Raw genomic sequence first — 23,065 nt, 5'->3', positions numbered from 1 at the left:
TTGGTTCTGTGGAGAGCACAGCTATAGTGAAGGTAGGGCTGAGGGGTTGGGGACTATTCCTAGACTCTCTTAGCCTTGAGCACATTTCCCTTATTTGACCTGTGATTATGTTCTGTATTCATGTACATTAACTCATTCATTTATTTGTTCGACAAATATTTAAATACCTACCAGGTAACAAATACTGTGGTAGGTACTGTGAAAGCCATTGAATAGGATGCTCTCTTGTTCTTTTAGGAACTTATTATTAGAATCAAGGTTCCCTAAGTTTGGAATTGTGATTATTTGGGTGTCTGCTTGTAACCCTGGTTCCTTGGACAACCCCTGGTACATTAAAAGCATTGAGTACTGTTTGCTCAGTAAATGAGTGTCAAATGTAACTGTTTGGAAGATAGTTTGTGCAGTAATAAGTTCACTTACAAAGTGCCATGAAAGCACAGAGGAGAGAAGGCTCTTGAATAAGAGAGGAGTCAGGGAAGATTTCATGAAGGAAAGATGAAAAGTTGATAGTGTACCAGGCAGGGTAAGATGTTCTGTGGAGTAGGGACAACATGAGCAAAAAGACAGAGGTATGAAAGAACAGAGTGGTATTTGAGGATGGACACTGGGGTTAGCCTGGAGATTCAAGGTCAGTGGGAGGGAGTGGGGGCGCATTGAGGCTGTTAGAATCACTACCAATTCCCGTATTCAAACACCCCATGCACTAAACTGCTTTTGTGGCACAAACTAATCACCTCACCATCATTTAGTCATAACATTTTTACAGGAAAATGAATTGTATTCTAAATAGCTGTCTTAGAATGCAGTTTTGAAGATAGAACCAGCGTTTCAGTTGGGACTAACTTTATTAGAAAGTTGGTTACATGGCTGGTATGAGTTATCTGTTGCCACAGTTCCACACAACCATTGAACCTCAGTAGCATAAAAACAATTAGGATTGTTGCTCCTGCATTGGAGTGGTCAGGTTTTTCTGGTCTTGTCTCGGTTGGCTCAGATTCTCCTGTTCTCTACTGAACTGGCACTCATGTCTGTCAGCTGATATCGGGTGGCCTTGGTTGCAGTAAATGACTGGAGCAATTTGCCCCATGCCTCTCATCATCCTCCTGATCCCAGCAGGCTAGCCTAGGAATGTCCTCTTCATGGCATTTGAAGAGCCTCCTTTTTCTTTTTTTCTCTCACACATCTACTAACATTCTATGGATGAAAGGGGTTTCACATGGCTGGGTCCAGAGTTAGAGTGGGAGAGGACACTATGAAGACACAAGGCAAAGGGCCTGGCTACAAGGAAAGGTGAAGAACTGGGACAATTTTTGCAATACACTGTATAACCCATGAAGGCTGTTCAAATCAAGATTTCATTATAACTCTAGGTGTAATGTGAGAACACGATTTCTGATTTTATTTTTATGATTTAGTTTATAAAGCACCTGTACTTTGGTCTTTATTAGTGCCCATATTCTCTTTAGACATACTGGGCCAAAGTGAGAGAAACCAGAAATGCAGAAAAAGTTGAAGTCTTAAAAAGGGTAGCAGCCAGCTATTGAAGATCAGCCATTATATTCACTGTGTCATTTCAGCAGAGCACCCGACTCCTCTCCTTTTGTAGGACACTGAAGCCCCTAGAAGCACCAAAACCTGTGACCCAGTGGTTTCACGGCCAGAGCCATTCACCAGTGTATTCTGTAAGGTGCATTCTCCCTGAGCTGTTTCATGTGTCTCCCTGATCCCTACCACTTCCCACATGAATAATCACTTTTATAAATAATTTACTTTTGGAAATGTATTGTTATCACAATTTACCATGAAAAGTATGTTCTCATTTTGAGTTTTCCTTTTGAAATTTATTGGTCATATGTACTTAAACCAGAATTTAGTAATCTCCTTACACACACATACACACTTTTTTGTTTACTCTGCCTCTATTGCACTCTTCTCATTAGACAGGGAAGTTTTAAATATAATGATTATATTAAATCAGCTCGAGTTTGTAGGTTATTATCATTTGAATTATTTTTGCCTGACTGCCAAGGAGAAGCTGCCTGAGAGGTCATTGTGACTCTGTCAATCTGGGACTAGTAAGCATGTCCTGTGCATTTTGTCAGAAATAGGATTAAATCTTTAGGGATGTTTTCTTCTTTTTTTTTCAAGCATCTTTGTTCCTCCTTCTAGAAGTAGAGTCAGGGTACAGGGAGATGGAAGGAAATACTAACATTTCAACAGCAGTGATTTTAATTGACAATGAATTTATGAACAGGTGTTATTTTAATCAAGAACTATTTTTTATAACAATTTTATAGTTTCTGTATGAATTCCTGGCCCTATATAGATGAGTCTGTGTGATGTAAATGGCCATTTTAAACTGTGCTGCATTAAAGGAAGATTGTATGTAGAATTTCACAGCATCATAGAATTTTAGATCTGAAGGCCCAGGAAAATGCCAGGTAATTTGTTACCTAGGATTTTTTCATATTTACTCATTCTTCATACCGTTTACACATTCAATGATTATTTCTTTTTTTCTCCGCTGCTTTGCATGTTAACTTAGCTGCCAAACTTTGAAACCCTCTGAGGAGAGCAATATTGCTATGTCTCCAAAATATTTATATTTGAGGCCTGTCACGTGATTATATTCTAAAATATTTTTCACTCAAAATATTTCTCACTATCCTGTGTGCGAGGCCATTGAGGATTAAGGCAAAATCCTTCTCTGCTACCACTGACTGACCTACATTCTGTTTGGTGGGCTGATTTAACATTTTGTTTTTCTAAACAAGGGAAAACAGTTACAGTTCCACCTCTTCTGTGCTTCCTCTCATATGAGTTGTAAGTTCAGAACGTGCACATATGCAGGATTTCAAGTGCAAAAGGAGAAGAGTAGGAAACAGATTTTCACAGTCCCCATCTGGGTCCTTGTGTAAGTGCCAATGTAAAGCTATTCACTGATTAGTGAACAGTGTCATATTGCCTGGCTCAGAGGAAACAGATTTGAAACTCCAAACTTAATAAGCAGATCAATTGGGTGGGGGAGTTGAGGTTATTGTATCACATTCCAATGACATGCAGTGTTGTCAAAAACTTTTTCTCCGGAAATAAAATTACAGGAGGCGTAGATACCTTGCAAAATGTCAAGAAAGGGGGCTAGGAGGAATTTAGTTAAGAAGAGTGAAAATATACCACTTATCCCAGGAAGCATATACTGCAAGCATCTGGGTATCTCAGGGTAAAGGTGAATATAATGTAGGTTGGGGAGGGGGCCTACCATGAATCCAAGGAGGTAAGTGAATTAAGCTGAATGTCTGCAAAGAAGGGAACTTCTGGGTAGAAGTGCAAGTTCCTGGGCCCAGAGGAAAGTCAACTTACTTATAAGGTTCTTGGAGCTTGTAATAACTGTGTTTGCTGTTCCTCTGCAGAGGGGAAAACTTGTGGGGTAAGTCTTGAGGGAATCATACATAACCATTTTTCCTTTCGTTCCACTGATGCAACTTAAATATGAAGGATACTTTGGTTTTAAATTCAGATCTTACACATTTCTGGGGTTTCCTGCTCTCCTTAAATTTAATGACTATAAAAAGGGAAGGAACAATTCATGATGTTGACTTGGAAGAAGGAATGAATAACTTTGCCTTGGAGAGACACAGATAAGGGGAGACTTCACAGGAAGATGTTTGAACCCGATCATAAGAGATAAATACGAATTGTCCGGAGCTTCCGCAGTGGTATTCCAGCCAGAAGAATGAGTGTGGGCAAAGGCAAGAAAGTGTGAAATAATATAGATGTTTAGGGAATTGCAAATAATTTCACAATTCTAGATAGAATGGGAGTAGAACTGTGGCAGACGAAGGCACTTTATAAGTAAGTGACATACCTGATTTGAGTCCAGGCAGGTGCTGTTGGATATCAGGGCAGGTGTGGAAAAGAGCCAAAGGAACTTGTTTTCACCACACACTTGAAGGAGGTTGATCTTGTTTACCTTTCAACAGCACTGGGACTTGGGAGGTAATTAGGGAGGCTTTTCTTAGTATAAAACCCAGAGAGTCTGATGAACTATATCAGTACTGCCCCAATGAATTTTATATTTTAAAAAGTATTAAAGATTTTGTATTTTCAGAACTTAGAGTTTATTACCAGATGATTGTATAATAGATACACCATTTTACAAAGGAATCTGTCATTTAATAAGTGGGATTTATGTCTGGTTCCTTTGAATAGAGATTTCATGCAGGGGTAAAAATAGTTGATTTACACATGGCTTTCTTGAGACTTGCCCTGTGTAAATCAGGGCACCCCGGGGTGGATGAGAGTTTCCCTACCATACATGCAGGTCTTGAATTTTTTGAAATTACCCATAGGGTGTTTCAGTGTTATGTGCATAAATCTACTAGAAAGATTGGAGGGGATGGGAACTCTCTTTAGTTTAGATTTGTAGTATCTTTAAAGAGATGATCTATAGTGTTATTTATATTTTGTTTCTTTGGATTCTTTGCATGCATTTAACTTTGCGGAGCATATTCCAATTTTAAGTAAGGAGTCTTACATTAATAAAAGTTGGTTTCTTAAACTTTTAAATATACCAACTGACTGTTTAATAGCAATTTTAGCATCACACTAGGTTGAAATTGATGAAAATGCTAACCTTCCTACTTCTATTGCAGGTACTGCTGCGGCTACTGTTTTCTTTCTTCTACTTCTATTAATTTTTGGATAAAATAACTTTTCATTCTGCATTTGAGGTGTAATGTATGTTCCTCGCTTGATAGAGGATTTAATTTTGAGGGAAAAGTTCTTGGCTGATTGTATTAGTCCAGCAGTTTTAGAATAAGATGTTGGTGGGGAGGGGCGGCAGCATGTTCAGTCATTGATTCTCCCTTTATAACTTTGCCCTTTTGGCTGGAACAGATTACCTGTGCTGTGCTTCTGGCCCTGCACAGGCTGAATCACAAGGAAGAAACTTTACATAAACCATTTATACTAAATGTTTGGTATGCTGGCAACATAAATCAACAACAATATTCATTACAAATTCATCCCTTTATCAGTATTATCTTGATAGAACTGATCCCAGTGTGTGGGAATTTGAACCCTGCTTCAATACATCTAGCCCTGGATAATTAATTATTCAGGGCACAGAGAACCTGGCCCCTGCAATGTAGAGTAATTCTTCCCGGTCAGCGTTAACTCCACTGGCAATAATAAATAGAAAAAGTCTCTAGTGATGCCACTATTTTAAAGTGATTAATCATCTTTCCCCCCTTCTCCTCCCCCTTAGTTTTCTTTAACTAGGATTTTTTCAGCAATAAATCTTTAACAATACAGGTAGGAATTGTTCTGTAATTAAATTTTGCCCTGCTTAATTTCTTACCTTTTATGTGCGATTAAAAAAATGTTACATGTTAAAAAGCTCTAATCAAAATTCAAACCAAGAAAAATCCTTTTATAGAATACTAAGAAATTCTCTGTGGAAGATTAAGCTCTTGATTTTGAATATTAGATAGAGCACAGATTCATAAAAATTGTTAATCAACACCAGTTGGGGTGTCAGATATTCTGAAGTTTTGAATTGCTTCACTTTCAGGCATACGGGTTGTCTGTATTAGGAATCGTCTGACATATACATATGTTCCCAAACAGAGAATAATTACTTACTGCTTAGCTTTCAAATAATTGATATGAGCTCTGTAGCAAAGAGATATTTTCTGCCCTTTCTGAGATACAAAAGCGCACTTGCTGAAGGAGCAGGTGAATGCCTGACTGCGAATGACCATGTATTTTTAAATCATGCCCTCTAGAGCTGACCATCCATCACATATATTCTGGGTGACAGGGACAGATGTGACATATCTGTTGTGACACACTGCTGTACCAGCAGCCTGTGGCTTGAGGTGACTCCTGTCCCTCCTCTGTTCCTTTCCCCTGCTGCAGGACAACACAACGATGCACGGATGAACCTTGCCATTGCTCTCACTGCTGCCAGGTATGGGGCTGCCACAGCCAATTACATGGAGGTCCTGAGCTTGCTGAAGAAGACAGACCCCGAGACAGGGAAACAGCGAGTGAGTGGTGTGCGGTGCAAGGATGTACTCACAGGTACGCAAGGGCTCCAGCAGGAAGGTATTTCTTAGCATCCTGCTTTGCCTATATAATGACTGAATTATAATTTTTCTGTCACTTCTTTTTTATTGAAGCCAGACTTCAGAGTCATCTTAATTATATTCCTTATTGTCAACAATGACTGGTTTAACATGAAAATTTTCCCTTGTGGAACTTGGCAGTTTTCCCTTTTGTGTTAAATAATGATAATGATGATGGTGATGATGATAATAAATTCAATAATAAAAAATGACCACAGAATCCCCACAACTATGAATGCATTTCATTTTCTTTACAGAAACATGTTATTAATAAAATGAAATAAATGGGCCAAGTTTCAAGGTATCATTTAACTGACATAAACAGTGCATTTATACATCATTAAGGTCAATCACTTAACTTGGGTTAGATTTTCATTTCTTGTCTTGAATCTGTAGTCATGTAGGCACAGTTTCCAAATTACATCATTTCCTTGAACCAAACCAGTAATGTGAAATATATTGTCACATGGCAACACTGTTTACACATTTGAGTTTTAAAGAGAAAGCAGCTAATTTTCTCATTCAACTTTCTTCATATTTGGCACTTTGGTGCTGGCCATTTTGCAAAATAACAGAACTGAAATGAAAAAGTGGCATGCTTTTCTTCCTCCTCAGTTTGAACTTGGTTTTGGAAAATTTACTCAGATGCAAGCCTTTTGTGTGGCTTTTCAATAACTCTTGCTGTTCATGTCACTTAGTGTTGTGTACAATATACTTCGCCATAGATTAAGTTAATAGATGAATTAATAATCCAAAGCATCAGTGAGCAGAGAAACAAATGGGGTGTGTGATTGATGCTGCTTTCTTTTGCAGGGCAGGAATTTGATGTGAGAGCCAAATGTGTTATCAATGCCACAGGACCTTTCACAGACACTGTGCGCAAAATGGATGATAAGAATGCCACAGCTATCTGCCAGCCAAGTGCCGGTGTCCACATCGTGATGCCTGGGTATTACAGGTAACTGTCAGTTTGCTGACTGTCACCAGAGAATGAGGGCCACAAAAATTGTCTATATTTATTCTTCAGCACACCATTCTTCAAATGAGATGAGGAGAAATATGTCTAATCACTGTGTTGTATACCAGAAACTAATATGTATTATATACCAATTATAGTTAAAAAATAAACTAAAAAATGAGGAGAAATAAGTAAAGGAAGTCATCTAAAATGCAAAATACAATTTCTTAGCTTTTATGGCACTGCTCCTTTCTGGGAGATTTAGATCCCAAATCTAAAATGATTTGGGATCCATTTTTATACTTTCTTCAGTGTACTCATCTTCAGAAATTAAGCCTTAGTGTTTTGAATTTTAATTTTCATTAAAAGATTGAAAATTAATTTTGCAAAAATTTCATCAGTGACATTTTAATTAAAAAATGGAAAAGTTTCCCTGGCCTGGTGGCTCAACTGGTTGGGGCATTGTCCTGTACACCAAAAGGTTGCAGGTTCAGTCCCTGGTCTGGGCATGTATGAGAGGCAACTAATCAATGTTTCTCTCTCCTCCCTCCCTCTCTAAAATTAATAAAGACATATCTTTGAGTGAGGATTAAGAAAAAATTAAAAAGTTAATTTTATGAAACTCCTAAATTTGCTTTATGAAGAATTTGAAAATAAGGACCACTCTGGTATTTTTAGGTTAATAACTTCTGGAATACATTTTGAAAAATATTATAACAAGTAAAAATCAGATATAATTTATAATTTACCATAGTAACAAAGACAATCAGAAATAGAGAAATGGGTAGGGATAGAGATGAAATAAGAATATCAGTTTATAACAATTTAAATTGCGTGAGGGACACGCAATATAATATATTCTCTTCATTTTTGTATATGTTTAAAATTTTTAACAAATTAAAAAAGAAACATTCATATGGCCTTAGGCGATAGGAAATTAACAATGATTAACTCTCATCTACATTTTAAGACATCTGTGGGAAAAATTCATGTGACCATGCTAAGAGTATTGAACATGTATACCATTTTTAGTTTCATATGTGGTAAGTCTAGTAAGCACACCAGTAATTCTGTATGAAATAATGATTTATGTTCCAGATATTCCTAATGACATTATTTGTAGCTGAGAAATATTAGAAACCCCTTCAGTTTCTAGCTTTAGGAGAATAGATAATACATAATATGGTATATCTGAACAAGATAATACTACATAGCCATTAAAATTATAGTTGTAAATAATTTCAGTGTCCTAAGATAGCACTAATGATGCAAACAATCTAAGCAATGCTAATTTAGAAAGGATGACACATGATTGTGCAATATGATCTAAATATTATATAAGTATATAAAGAAAAGATGAAAAAGAAATATGTTATATTTAAATAATGATTATCTCTAGGTAATGCAGTTTTGGGTTAAAGGTGATAATTTCTAGGTTATATGTTTAGAATGAGAGGTATTTTTTATTTTTATAATTTCCCCAAAAGAACATATAAATCTTTTAATATTTGATAAAACGGGTATATAGATCTATTTTCTTTAATATATGTATTCTCCTAGAATGCCATCCTGCAGTGTAATAGATGATACTGCCTTGTTAATTATCAATTTACCAGTAACTGAATTTTCCTTAATAGAGTCCAAAAACATTCCTAATGTGTATTAAATATACTTTTACTTAGAAAAATATTACACTTCTACCAAGGAATACAGGAAAGAGAATTTCTTATCCACCAACTTGCAAGGTTTTGTTCTCATTTTCTAAATGTCTACAAGTAATTGGTTGATAATCATTAATATTTTTACTGAGGACTGGAGAAACCAAGATGCTTCTAGTCTTAATAATAAAACTTTATGCAGTGGTACTTAACAGAGTTTTAAAAACTGCTAACCACAAATTTAGTTCATGTGAAAGGGAGAGAAGTAAATACATATCAATGTTGTAAATATTTCTTGTATATAGAAAAGTTTTCAACCCAATAATATATATTTATTTGGTATTGAATTAAAAATATGCAAGGCCAGCTAGTTTATAAGGGTTTTTTTGGGGGGGGGGGTGTTGGTAACATATCTTAGAGTACAGATGTAATATCTAAACTACAGACACACACATCATCATGATCCTCATATTTGTTTAGATCTTAACAGATTCAACCTATTTTCTTGTGTATTATATGGTTTTTTCACTATTGTCCCATGATTTCTGAGGATACTTATTTTCCCTTATGTTACTTCTGCCACTTAAAAATGACATCGTTTGGGAAAAGCCAGTGTGTTCAGGGAACCGTAGTTTGCCCATTATTTAAATGGGAAGTCATTCTGCTCTTTGAGGACGCACAGACAGGAGACTGTATGGAGAGTGAGTGTTAAGGTGATACCTTGCTGGAGAACTTCCTGGGTTTGTTCATCACTTTACTTCTTGCTGATTCTGTGACCTTGGCAAGCTGTTGCTTTTAGCTTCTGGTTCCTTATCTCACAATAGTACCTAATTTGTATATTTTGACAATGCATACATCCTTTGATTACTTTTTATCTGTTTTGTTGACTGCTATACCCCCCAGCTCCTGGTACAATGTCTGGAACATAATAGTGAGCAGTAAATATTTTTTGAATGAATTCTACTAACATTTTTTTGTTGTTAACTTGTCCAAATTGAGAGTATTACTTTTCTTAAGATTGAAATTTTGGTATAATAACTATGAGGGAATTTTTAAGTATACAGAAGTTAAAACAGGAAAACAAAATATGATTCTTTGTTTTACTGCCCAGGCAACTCCTGTAATAGGCAAAATTAATAGAAATAATCACTAGGGAAAAATAGATACAAAATGAAAGGGGAAAACCTTCCTCTTCTTCCTCATGCCTCTATCTCATTCCCCCACTTCAGTTCTTCTCTGGTAATCAGTACCATTTCCTTCTGATTCCTTCTAGGAAATTTATGTTTATGCTTGCACAAATGTATATTCATTAAAAAATTTTATATGAAAGAGGTCATGCTATGCATATTGTCTCTACTGTGCTTTATAATGTGCTGATAACAGAGTAGATGGGTATTTTTAAAGAAATAAAAATATATACCACCTGCATGTAATATTTTCAAAACAGAATGTCTTTTTTAATAGGTTTTTTTAAAAAGTATTTTATTTATTTGTTTTTAGAGAGAAGAAAAGGGAGGGAGGGAGAAAGGGAGAGAAGCATCAATTGGTTGCCTCTCACATGGCCCCAACCAGGGACCCGGCCCTCAACCCACGCATGTGTCTTGACTGGGAGTTGAACCTGCAACCTTTCAGATTGCAGGATGATGTCCAACCCACTGAGCCACACCAGTTATGCCTTTTTTATCCTAAAAATTTTGCATTAGCTTTAGGCCCCCTAACTGCAAATCAGGAAAGCATTAGTCACAGTCTAAGGTACCTATGTAAGTGATCTCATTCTATTTTGGGAGAAATGGAGGTCCCATGCTTAGTTAGCACTTTGTACTATAGAAGTACCACACAGCCTGCTGGAAACCCTGGAGGAAAGGTTGGCAGCCCAGTTACTGTTCTGGCTGCTGCAGAGGAGCCTCTTGGTTTGGGACTGCAACTTGGATTAAATAAGGGTTTATTACCTCTTTGGCACTGACCTTGAGCAGCTGTAGTTCTGGCATCCCAGAGGAAAGTTTTGCTCTCCGTAACAAGTCCTTTCTTGGATGGAGTGAAGAGATCTCAGACTGAAATACCTCTCTGGGTTTATCAGTCAGTCATACTCAGCAAATCTAACTCAAGGCTTTAACTAGGTCCTTCGGGATGAGTGATACCATCTGGGGCTGCCCTATAAACTGCCTGATAACTACAGGACTAACATTTCAACTAAAACCTGTGCAGTTTGGAAATGCAATGAGTTCAGTAGGTAGTGACTTTTTGTTTGTAGGTTGCTAAGTGGAGGGTAAGGACCATGTGTGAGTGTATCTTGTTGAACTGTTTTCAGAGTATCTTTATGAGATTCATTGAGCTTGTTATAACCCTAACATTCCACATGTGGAGTTCTCTTGTACAGTGGTAATAAAATTATTATTTTAATTTCAGAAAACCCAACACACAGAAATCATTTATTTTTTAAGATACTCTTTAGTTTACTGAACAAATCTAGAATTTTCATGAACAGTGGCTATGCTCTTACAAAAGCAGCAACAATACACCAAATAACTGAAATGCATGAAAAGCATCTCCCTCTAGCCTAAAGATGCTTTTTACCACTGACAAGAGGTCATTTTTTTAATAATGTGTGTGTATACTGTTAGCTCTACCACTGATTGCTAAGTAGTTAATGATAAATTGATTTCAGTTTAAATGAAGGTACTTCAGGAAGGCAGTGGTCTGCATGAGAAAACTGTTCATTTCTTTTAATCCCATACCGCACCCCCCCACCACACACACACATAAATGAGAGTAAGCTTTTTTGCTCTTGATGTCAAGTAAATCGTATGTGTTGAAAAAGACCTATGCTTCACACTCTTGTCTTCTGCACTGTCTACTCATAGTTGATATCCATTTTCAAACTTTAGTGGAACCTTGCAGAATTAATTCGTTACAAGAAAACAAACTTTTGCCTAAGGGAGAGTATGAATTAGGTAATTTAGAACTGATGAAAGGTATTTCCAAATGGATTCTTAAATTTTTATACCAGACATTAATAGCTTTGTCTTCCCTCTGTGCTTGTTAAGTTTATGTTTGACACATATGTCTTCACTTAAGCAGTTGATTCTCTACAGGTTCCAGTTACGTGTGTTGGTAACCATCACCTTCACCCTTTAAACTGCTTTTATTGCATTGAAATGTTTTAAAGGATTTAGTACTTTTGCTTTTCTAACAGCATTTCATGTCTAGGTTGCTGAATGTTATAATTTTATGTGGAAATTGATGAGGTTTGTTGAGTTATTTAGGCATATTATATGATATCTGGTACATTAAAGGATCACATATAAGATATACTAACATATAATTTGTTGGAATATGGAATTTATCTTTTTGTTTCAATATAGTGCTATCTACTAAATTGAAAATTTGAACTCTGAATGAGTTAATTTTCAATCCCAAAGTGACTGATTTAATCTAAGAATATATTAACCCAGGTTCAAATTAGGTGCTTACAAAACACATAATTACTAGTTTCTTTTAAGATTTTGAGAGAGTTTTATGACAAATACAAAGAAAAAAATACATACAGAGACTGAAAATACAGTTTTCAATATATGAAAATGAAAAGAAAATTATTTTCTTTAAGTGACCCTGAGTGAAGATGAAATCTTAGCTAGATGTTTAAATGATTGACATATTTCTGGGGCGCTTTTCGCATGTGCTAAGTAGAACTGTGCCTTATTCACCCCTGTGTCTTTCAAGTAAGCTTCAGTGATTTCTTTCTCCAAAGGCTGTACAGACATGCTAGGCATTTCATGAGGCCAATGGGTTTTACAAAGAAAGACTAGTATTTCTTGTGGCTTATGTAAAGAAAATGCATTAGCTATGCTGATAGTAGATTTCCTTGTCATAAAACAATTATTTTTGATTTGCTCTTAGGCAGTTGTTAGTCTGTAATCCTTATACATATGGGTATAAGAGAGATTACTTTAAATTTATTTAAACCAAATGGAGTTGTGTTTCATATTGCAGAAGTTGCATTAATAGAAACTGAAATACCTTATGGTAGATTTCTCCAAATTTCTTTGAATGGTTAATGAATACATTAAAACAACAGTTCTAGTGATTTAATAATGATTAGACAGGTTTTGTTACTTTTTTTTCACTTGCTTATCCTTTCAAGTGTGTAATTTGGTTTTAGAATATTGAGTATGAGTTAGCATAAATTCTTGATTAGTATTTTGGAAGATTGTATATAACCTTTCAGAGGAGGCATCCTTGAAACTTGGTTTAACAGCATAATACAATAGTATCTTCTGCCTGCTTAAGGGTTTTCATTGCTAAGATACTCCTCTACTTTTTGACCTTATCCTAGTACATTGTTATTTAGGTAGTAGAAAACTGAGCCCTTTTCTTATGGATGTACTTGTTGAAATTTCTGTAAAATTGAAATAAAGTAAGAAATTTCATATCTGGTACATGTTCACCTAGGCACAAAGCAAAGAACTTTTTTATTACATTTTAGTTTCTAGAAAGTTAGACCCTTCACTTTTCTCATGTGCTTCTGAGACCTTCTGCTAAAAGATGTGCCAAATGTCAAATGTCCCAGGAAAATACTTTTCATAGACTTGAAAAAAGGTTGAAGAGCTATCCTTAATAGACCATCATAAAAGAAATTATAGACATTTATCTCACTGACATTATCTGATGTGAATGATCCAAGGAATATTAAGAACCCAAACAATTGTAAGTTGAAGTCCACTTTCATAATTAACCTTGCATTTTTGAGATGGGAGGGCTGATTTTGCTGTGGAATATTACTATTACAATTGCTTCATTCCTTTTTGTTACCAAATGTTTTTTAAAAAAGTCTTTTCTAGAGTAGGTTAGCGGCAGTAAAAGTAATGGCTTGTGTTGTTTGTATTTGTTTATATGAGCATTGGTGAATGAAATAGATTATAGATCAAGTTTAAATTTTCACTGATTTAAAGAATAAGAAATTTTCTTTTTATCTCAGTCCAGAGAACATGGGACTTCTTGATCCAGCTACCAGTGATGGGCGAGTTATTTTTTTCTTACCGTGGCAAAAGATGACTATAGCTGGCACAACCGACACGCCAACCGATGTTACACACCATCCTATTCCTTCGGAAGAAGATATCAACTTTATTTTGAATGAAGTGCGTAACTACCTGAGTTGTGATGTTGAAGGTAATGTGCATGTTCCTTTAAGTTTGTCTCTTCTCTTTTAGAAATCTCCCATACCATGCTGGCTCTCTCTTAGTACCTCCCATGTCACCGGTGAGACTGACTCATCTTCATACCTGGCCTGCTCTAATTATTAGCGCTCACCACTTCTTTCAGAAGATTTGTGAGGACCAAATTATAACACAATGGGAAGAAAGTTGCCTTGTTTCCCTACTACTTATACAGTCTTTTTCTGATATATCTGTATTTTTTATCCTGATCTGAGGACATGCTTACTGGTTTCAGAGAGAGGAGAAGAGGGGGAGAGACAGAAGAAGAGAAATGTTGATGTGAGAGAGAAACATCGTATGCTTGCCTCTCATATGCGACCCAGCTGGGGGCTGAGCCTGCAACCCAGGCATGTACCCTGATGGAGAATCAAACCTGTGACCTTTTGGTTTACGGGATGATACTCCAACAACTGAGTCACACCAGCCAGGGCTCTGATAATTTTTAGTGGCAGGATTAGAGTGCCATGTGTGAGCTTTAAGCATGCATGCTCTTTGAGAACAGTATCAAATGTTTGTATTGCTGTTTTCTAGAGCTTGGGAAGATCTGATTTACAGATAGAGGATATTCATAGGAAATGATTAGAAAAATGAGAGTATGGAGGTATATTCCAAGAAGCTTAGTGAGCTGCTACTATGTGGCAAGTAAAGTGTTGACAGTGGATTTAGGTAAGGAGTGTAACTATGCTTGCTTGAATTAAAAAAGCCAAAGTTCACTTCTATCCAATGCTAAGCTAAACATATAGTACTTTCTTGTAACTTGGATGTCATAACATTTTCTTCAATGAACATATATAGTGATATTTTAAAAATCCAGGCTCATTTCAGAAGTTTCTAAACATCCTTCTGTATTTCCTCTCAGTTAATAGCCTCATCATCCATCTAGCCAACTAAGCTAGGAACTTTGGTGATCCTTCTCTTCTTACATCTAGTTCAGTTTCTGTCAGTGCTCTCTCCTTAAATCCCCTTTCACTTTATTGCCCTGGTTTGTACCTGTCATTCTCACTTGAACAGTTACCTTGGCCCCTAACTGGCTTCCATATGACTGGTCTCTGTCCCAGTCTGATCTCTCCATCAGCAATGTTTTTCTAAAACGCTATTTTAGTCATCACTTCACTGTACTAAAATATCCCTTATATGTCTCCCCACTGAATTTTGGAAAAGTTCTAAACTATCTCACATGGGATCTAAGCCTTTTCACGATCTGTCTTTGCACATTTATATCCAACTTCCTCTATGCATTCTATGGTCTAATCCAGGGGTGTCAAACTCATTTTCATCGGGGTACACATCAGCCCCTCAGTTGCCTTCAAAGGGCCAAATGTAATTTTAGGACTGTATAAATGTAACTACTCCTTAACAGTTAAGTGAGAGCTTGGCACTGCTGCCAGGTAGAAACAAGGTGCCAGGCTGGATAAAACAAGGTGGAAGGCTGGATTCGACCCACGGGCCTTGTGTTTGCCACCTGTGGTCAAATCATGTTGTATTACTTGTTACATCCAAATCAGGTCATATGCTTTTAAACCTCCTCCTTGTTTAGATTGAAGCCTTGCTCTGGGATGCCCCTCGCCCTAACTTTTCATCTTGGCTTTTTGCCTTTGTGCTCCCACAGAAGGTTGGTCTAGTATACATCACTTTATATTATAGGTGGTAGTCTGAGATATATTTTCACTTGGAGCTCTGTGAGGGTAAGGATTCTTTATTCAGCTACAAAGTTTGCTCTCTGTTTGGTATGCCATTCATGATTATTTTAATTAAAATGAATTAATATAATAGGTGCTATCAGGGTTTTTGATGCTGTTAGCAGTTTGGAAATCTTTTTGTTTGAAGGTAGAACATTTTAAGGTTTTTAGAAAATAGTCTTTATTTATACCAGGAATCTTCTACAATTTTGGCTTCAGTGTAGGACATGTAAAACAACTTTTTGTCTTGATGTGACTCACTAGCATATATAGATTTTTTTCCCTAAAAGATGTTTTTTTATTGTGTAATCACATATTTACAAACAGACAACTTTAAAAAATAGTTTGGGTCACTTTCCTAGTTTAATTGATTGAGCTATATTTTACAGTTTCAGTTTCTTCTAATTTCAAGTAGTGGATTTCATTTTGAGTCAAGTCTCTTTGTATATCTACAATAATAGTATTGAATATCTACAATACATATATTGAATACATGTAATTGAAATCTATATGGCTAATACTTATGGGTTTATATGTTAGCCCAATGAGCAGGAAGTTTGATTGTTGAAGCAAGAAGTAAAATTAATTCAAGAGCAGAGAGCTCTTGTTGACAGTTTCCAAATTCTTAAAGTTCAAATGCAGCAACGATGAGAAATCTAACTGCTTATACATGCTGAGATGCTGGATGTGCAGGAAACAGATTTGGTTCCAAAAGGCCTCCATGCCCATATGTAGGTGGGGATTTCCACCAGTGAAATAAGCTTTGGGCTGTAACAGGGACTGGATCTTGTACCATTCTCTTATTCTGTCTATAAATAGATGGAAGACTTTTGTAATACCTGGGGGGACCTGGTCGACCTATAAAGCTTATTTCAGTTAACATACCTTTTGGTAGTCAGGGAATAGGTGAAACTAACAAACAGTTTTGTCAATTCTGATTTTTGATAAAAGTGGTTGAATTTGATTTCTAAACACTGTAAATCAAGACTTTCTTCTGGTGATCTGGGGTCTTGAGGTTAAGAGTTCTCCAGATAGCAAATACCTGGGATAAAAGCAGAGATCGCAGCTCTTTCATATACTTCATTTACATTCCTGTGCACCCATCTGTCACACTTGCCTACTTATAAACTTACTCTTTTAAACAATTAACGGTGAATGATTCTTTATAGTTGCTTTTGATTCTTATTTCTAATGAACTGAAAGCCTCCTGTTTGAGAAATTACCCTTAGTTTTCATAGAGTGTCAGCTGAAAGATGTCTTAAAATGAAGACATTCAAATTTGTATTTTTTTCCCAAGGGATTTTGTTGAAACTAGAGAGAAATTGAGAGAAAATTCAGCTTCAGGCACCATTGAGTTATTTGAGTACATGCTGTGGATACATATATTTTAATCTTTCCACTTGTGTATAATGGGTAACACATGCTTTTTTAAAAAAAGATTTGATTTATTTATTTTTAAAGAGACGTGAAGGGAGGGAGAAATAAAGGGAGAGAACATTGATGTACAAGAGATACATCAGTAGTTCGCCCCTCGCATGCCCCCAGCTGGGAAGCTGGCCTGCAACTCAGACCTGTGTCCTGACTGGGAATTGAACCAGCAACCTTTTGATTTTCAGGCTGGCACACAATCCACTGAGCCACACTGGCCAGGGCCACATGCTTTGTTTTTTAAAAGTCTTAAGAGTCTTTTTGTTTTAAAAAATACACAATTATTGTATATTTTTTATGCTAGATACTGATTATCATTTTGCCTGTATTATCTCTGATTCTTCAGAGCAACCTTATGAGGTATATTTTAATTCCCACTTTACAGATGAAGAAACTGAGTCCCAGTAGTCTTAAGTTTCTTGCCAATAGCTCTTTTGTGTTGGAGCCATGATGTGAGTGCAAGTCAGTGTAGCCTCAATATTTGGGCTTCTGAATACTGTACAGTACTCCAATTGGTAGTTTTGGGTTTCATGACATGATATTATATTTACTAGGGAGTGAATTAAGTCTCAATTCATTTATGAAAGATGCTTGACACTTTCAGAATTGTAGTGACCTTTGATCTCAATTGGCCTTATATGAACTTGTATATTAAACTAGACGAGATTTTATGTTTCTGAACCAAACTCTTGGGCCAAGCAGTCTTGTCTACAGATTCAAAAATTTAAAAATTTGATTTAAATTCTAGAGCAATAGTTTTAAAATGTTTGCATTCACCATGGTTGAAATATCATTTTTAAAGGATTTATCAAATGGATGAATAGTAAAATTCTGACAACAGTTTCTGAGCCTTCCCAAATGGCTATATCCTTAAGAAAAAAAAGTGTCAAATCTTAACACTCCATGCTGTTCACAGCAGCTGCCACACTTCTGCAAAATGCGTTGGAAGAATTCTGAAAAGCATTTTGCCTGTTGGGAATAAGACCATGTCTTCTTTTACGATTTAGAAAGCTTTCCATTCACAGGCTGAATTTTCTAGATTACTTGTTTGTTCTTTTCTGAAATGAATGGGTAATTGATAGTTGTGTGGTGCATATGGGGGTTAGGAAGAAAAATGATCTTTTGAAAAATGTATCATTAAGTCTGCTGTGTAGAGGTTAATCAGAAGGATGCAGTGGTGAAACTAAACTATGACTTAAAGGGATTGAGAGAGACAGAAGATTTGCTGAGTGCTTTATCCATGTAGTTTTTCTGGAGTGCTTCTCTAGGTAGCTTCTAGTTGTGCACGGGTTTTCACATATGCAATTAGTCGTGTTTATAGATTGCCTGCTATTCAATTAACAACTGAGCTGGCCATATCAACTCACTGCAGACCTGCCTTTTCACTGCCAGAGATTGTACCAGGGTTATCAACTTACACAGGCTTGGATGCCTTCCAGCTGTTTAATTATAGTGTCACATGTTTTGCTTTTTCTAGTTTCATTAGTTTATAAATGTAATATGGTATCTTATTTCTGTGATTAACACTTCATTTCAGCAGGTTAAACATGCTGGTAGAGAAGTATTGATTTCTGACACTATTTCCCCTGTGCTCACTTAGATATTTTCACATGCTTTTTATTGATTTTTTGAAAGTGGCACACATGAGAAAGAACACCCCCAAATGTATGGCTTAATAGCTGATGTGAAACAAAACCACACATTTAGCTCTTAATTGTCACTTCCCATGGGCTTCATTTTGTATTAATTTTTAAAACAAACACTTGTCTTGCCAGGTTTTTATGAGTAAGAATATTAATTATAATTTGAAAAAAATTACATAGCATTTAGTCTTTTCAACCAGCTGTGAAAAATGTCCGTTCAACTTTATTTTTATATTTTATTCTTTATATGTTATATATACTAAAACATAAATTATTTATTTATCAGCATTATAGTAAAATATTTCTGAAACCTGATGGTGATTTTATTTTCTCACTATCTTTTAGAAAATGTAGCCAAGGACTTTCATATGCTCAAGGTACTTGCAGGTTTATTTTAACAACTGGGCAGTAGATACTTACACACTCAAGTAGATGCCATGTGGGTGAGCCACTCTGAAAAGTGGTGTTTAATGAGGTTTTTCTCAGCTTTAATAGTAGTGTTGTTTCCTGTCATCTTGTTTTGTTTAAAGTGTTCATTTATTCTGAAAGGCAATATCTAATTGTTTAAATATACAGTCGTTAGAAATCTTGCATAAAACCTAGCATATTGGCTCAGAGGCCCAGATATTCTTGCCTTTTATTTGGTAATGTCAGCAGCACTAGTTGTTTGATATAGAAAGTTCAGAGAATGTTTTAATATGCCACTTAATATTTAGTGATTGCTATACATGACCCCCACCTAGTATTTATTGATCATTATACATGAATACTATACATTGATACAGTGTAGAGAGTCTTCAGGAATATTAGAATTGACATTGCTGAAGACTTTCAACATGATGAGGAAGATGAAATAGTAATGAAATCTTGTTTAGCTTTCCTGGCAGTATGAGAACCAGAAAAATCAAGATGAATCTTTGAGCTCTGAAGCATAAAAAAAAGCCTTGAGCTGAGTTATTTGCTTCACACATTATATACCATGGAGAGATAAAGTAGGTGATATTCACTACTTACTCTTGGCTATAACGTGAATGATAGAACTGACATCTGGGTAGGAACTTGAGGGTAGGAGTACTAAACTCAGTAAAAGTATATATATTTTTTATTTCTTTGAATTTGTGAGATTAATAGGAGAGGAGGATACTTTGAAATGGTAAATATGGAACTTGTTATGACAGTAAAGTATTTTGGGGGAAAGGGTGCTTTTACAGTATGTTACAAAGGAAGTACTAATGAGCAAAGGAAGTACAGTCAAATGTCACTGAAAAGATGCTTCATCAAGATATGGGCAAGGGGGCCATGGTGGTAGTAAACTAGCTTGATGACCTAGCAGGACAGATTCGAGGTCTGCTACTTGGCAGCCTTTACTCTAGTGCTATGCAATATCATAACCACATGTGGCTATTTAAGTTTAAATTCATTAAAGTCAAGTAGCATTTGAAATTCAGTTGCCATGAACTGCATTTCAAGTGCTTAATAGCTGCATGCGTAAGTGGCTAGTGAATTGGACAGTGCAGATATAGAATATTTTCACCACTGCAGAAAAGTCTGTGGCACAGTGTTCTTCAGAATCTGATAAAATTTATGTATACCTTTACAGAAGGAAATATTCAATTTAATAGCCATTGAATTTTTTTTGTTATATATAAAGGAAGAACTCTGGATGTAAAAAGGCTCAAGAGGTGACTAATTTAGTGACTCAGCAGTGTCTAAGGTGCATGGCCCTTGTTTCTCTTTACCCTGACATCTCCCAAGTTAGCTTCATCCTAGGGTTGTTTCCTTCATGGTGACAATGTGGCTGCAGCAGTTCCAGGCAATGTGAAACATTCTCTGTGCTGTCTACTGCATGTGAATTTTTTTGTTTCAGAGAACCTTAATTAATTTTTGTTTAACAGCGTACAAGGTTTCCACTGTGGGTGAATACTGGGGGAAAATATTACTTTGGGTAATAAGGAGAGAAAGCTGTTAGTTCAGTTAGTTCCTGTCTTTGGCACAAGTGGTTAGAATCTGTGTTTCATGTGTTTAGCTATGCTCTGTCCCATGGACATAGATTATGCCTGAGGCCTGACTGGTCATTAGTTAATTTGTGGTGAGGAGATAGAAGCACCTTACTCTTCAGCAGCAGATAGCTTTTTGAATAATCCATAAAAATCATTAAATCTCAAGGTTGAGAGAAAAATGGTAGAAAGATAACCTATCCAACCACCCTCTGGTCTAATAATATAAAAATCCTACAGGCCATAAAGACTGATTCATATTTTAAATATGATTTAAAATTTGATTATCCTTAAATGTATCTTTTAAAATAAATTGAATCCAAAATTTTATCTGACACAATTCTTAGGCTAAAAGCTGAATGTTAAGATATCAAGCAAAATAAATGGAAGTTCCTAATACATTATAAACTCTTTCTGATAGTATTTTCTCTTTTTAAGTTTCAGTTAGAGTAAGGATTAAAAATAGTATCAATATACCTAATGTTTTATTTAATGTTTCTCTGTGAATGAAAAACTTAAATGTTTTAGTTTGTTCTTTTTCTTTCAGACAACACAATTTCATACATGTACTTTTTCTTTATTCCAGAAAAGGTAAAGCACTTGCCACAAAGATTATTTGCATATGTTTCAGATTTACTCTAGAAAGTCTAATTTTCCATCAAATAATTTTAAAATCAATCAGAGGGCTTTAAGAGTTGAAACTAAATTCCTGGCCAGTGTGGCTTCCTAAGGAATTTCACAGACATACTCTCAGACTTTGTGCTGACCACAGTGACGTTCTAAGTAGTTGGCTAAGTTTTATTTTTGACTGAGGGTGATTTAAGCTCTAATGGAAAATAGTGGTAATTTCCTAGTTAGGCTTTTTATAAAGATTAAAACATTGCATGATTTGTGTTGAGATTTTACAAGATTATTGTGGAATCCTTTGAAGCAAGAATTAAGCCCTATTCCATGTGAGCCATTAGGTTTAAACCTATTTAAGAGAATGTACACATCAGAGGGGCTGGTCTAACCGGAATCCCAGCATCGAGATTCCCTTGTGGTCTCCTTTTAAGAAACTGGGAAGCTTGAGGCTTTCCTCACCAGGTTATGTTTCTTCTTCCTTTGTTTTAGATATAGTGTTTGGATATGGGTTTGATCGGACACCCTTGCGTAGAAGCATGTGGATACTACTTCTTTCAGAATACAGTCATGTTAAGAGTGTAGCCCTGAACTGCTATATTAAAATATGCCAGATTTACCTTAACTCCAATATAACTTGTTTTTAGAGTCTTTTGTCTATATTTGGTTAGGTGCTTTTCTCTTCTCTTCTTTTCTTTTCTTTTCTTTTCTTTTCTTTTCTTTTCTTTTCTTTTCTTTTCTTTTCTTTTCCTTTCTTTCCTTTTCTTTCCTTTTCTTTTTTTCTTTCTTTTCCAATCATTTCAAGGAGTTTTTGGGACACTTTACTACACAGAGTCTGCTAGGTACATATCTAAATGCTTTTCAGGGGCTGCTGTCTATAAATATCTAGGGGGTTCACTGTACAAAAGCACATGACCACTGGGTAGGTGGGATCTGAAATCCAGACTGCATTCTGCCCTCCAAACTATACCTACTGAATGAAACAGTTTAATTTGAAGTAAAGTACGGGTGTGGTATGGGCTGGTGGGGGCACTGATAATTCTGTATTGTATGTAAAATGTTTCTATAATCTTCTCAAACTTGAATTATGTCAAATTTTCCTTTTGTTATTTTATTATTGTGATTAAATTGCATAACATCATCAAATTTACTATTTTAATCATTTTTAAGTGTATAATTCTATAACATACCATATAGTCACTTATACTCTTCCAGAATTTTTTATGGTCCCCAATCTGTACCCATTAAACACTAACACCCTATACCTCCCTATGTCCCTCTGGCGGCCACTGTTTTACTTTCTGTCTCTATGAATTTGACTACCCTAGGTACATCACATAAATGGGATCATACAATATTTGTCCTTCTGTGACTGATCTATTTCACTTAGCATATCTTCAGTGCTTATACATGCCGGAGTGTGTGTCAGACCTTCCTTATTTTTTAAGGCTGAATAATATTCCATTGTATGTACACAACACATTTTGCCTATCTGTTTGTCTGTTTGGTAGGCACTTGGGTTGTTTACGTATTTTGGCTATTATGAATTGTGCTGCTATGAATTGAAATTTTCTCTGCTTCCTTTTCTTTTTGGTTTGAACCCAGAAATGTAACTGTTAGATCATCCAGTAATTCTATGTATTATTTTTTGAGTAACTGCCATGCATTTACCCACAGTAGCTGTATCATTTCACTTTCCTAGCAAAAATGCACAAAGATATCCCAGTTTTTCCATGT

The 23,065-nt window shown here is 35.9% G+C and overlaps 1 protein-coding gene across 3 annotated transcripts in view; it reads left to right on the top strand.

Moving 5' to 3' along the window:
- Positions 1-23,065, top strand: part of GPD2 (glycerol-3-phosphate dehydrogenase 2) — a 137,545-nt gene that overhangs the window by 96,316 nt on the left and 18,164 nt on the right. For all 3 annotated transcript variants that reach the window (XM_028508637.2, XM_036023457.1, XM_036023458.1), the window contains exons 7-9: positions 5,920-6,084; positions 6,942-7,086; positions 13,720-13,913. In XM_028508637.2, coding sequence (XP_028364438.1) covers positions 5,920-6,084; positions 6,942-7,086; positions 13,720-13,913 — 504 coding nt within the window. The remainder of the gene's footprint in view (positions 1-5,919; positions 6,085-6,941; positions 7,087-13,719; positions 13,914-23,065) is intronic.

Source organism: Phyllostomus discolor, chromosome 4 (genome assembly GCF_004126475.2).
Source record: "Phyllostomus discolor isolate MPI-MPIP mPhyDis1 chromosome 4, mPhyDis1.pri.v3, whole genome shotgun sequence".
In the NCBI taxonomy this organism is placed as follows: Eukaryota; Metazoa; Chordata; class Mammalia; order Chiroptera; family Phyllostomidae; genus Phyllostomus; species Phyllostomus discolor.
The sequence above is the reverse complement of the archived record's forward strand: the minus strand, read 5'-3'. Positions and strand labels throughout refer to the sequence as shown.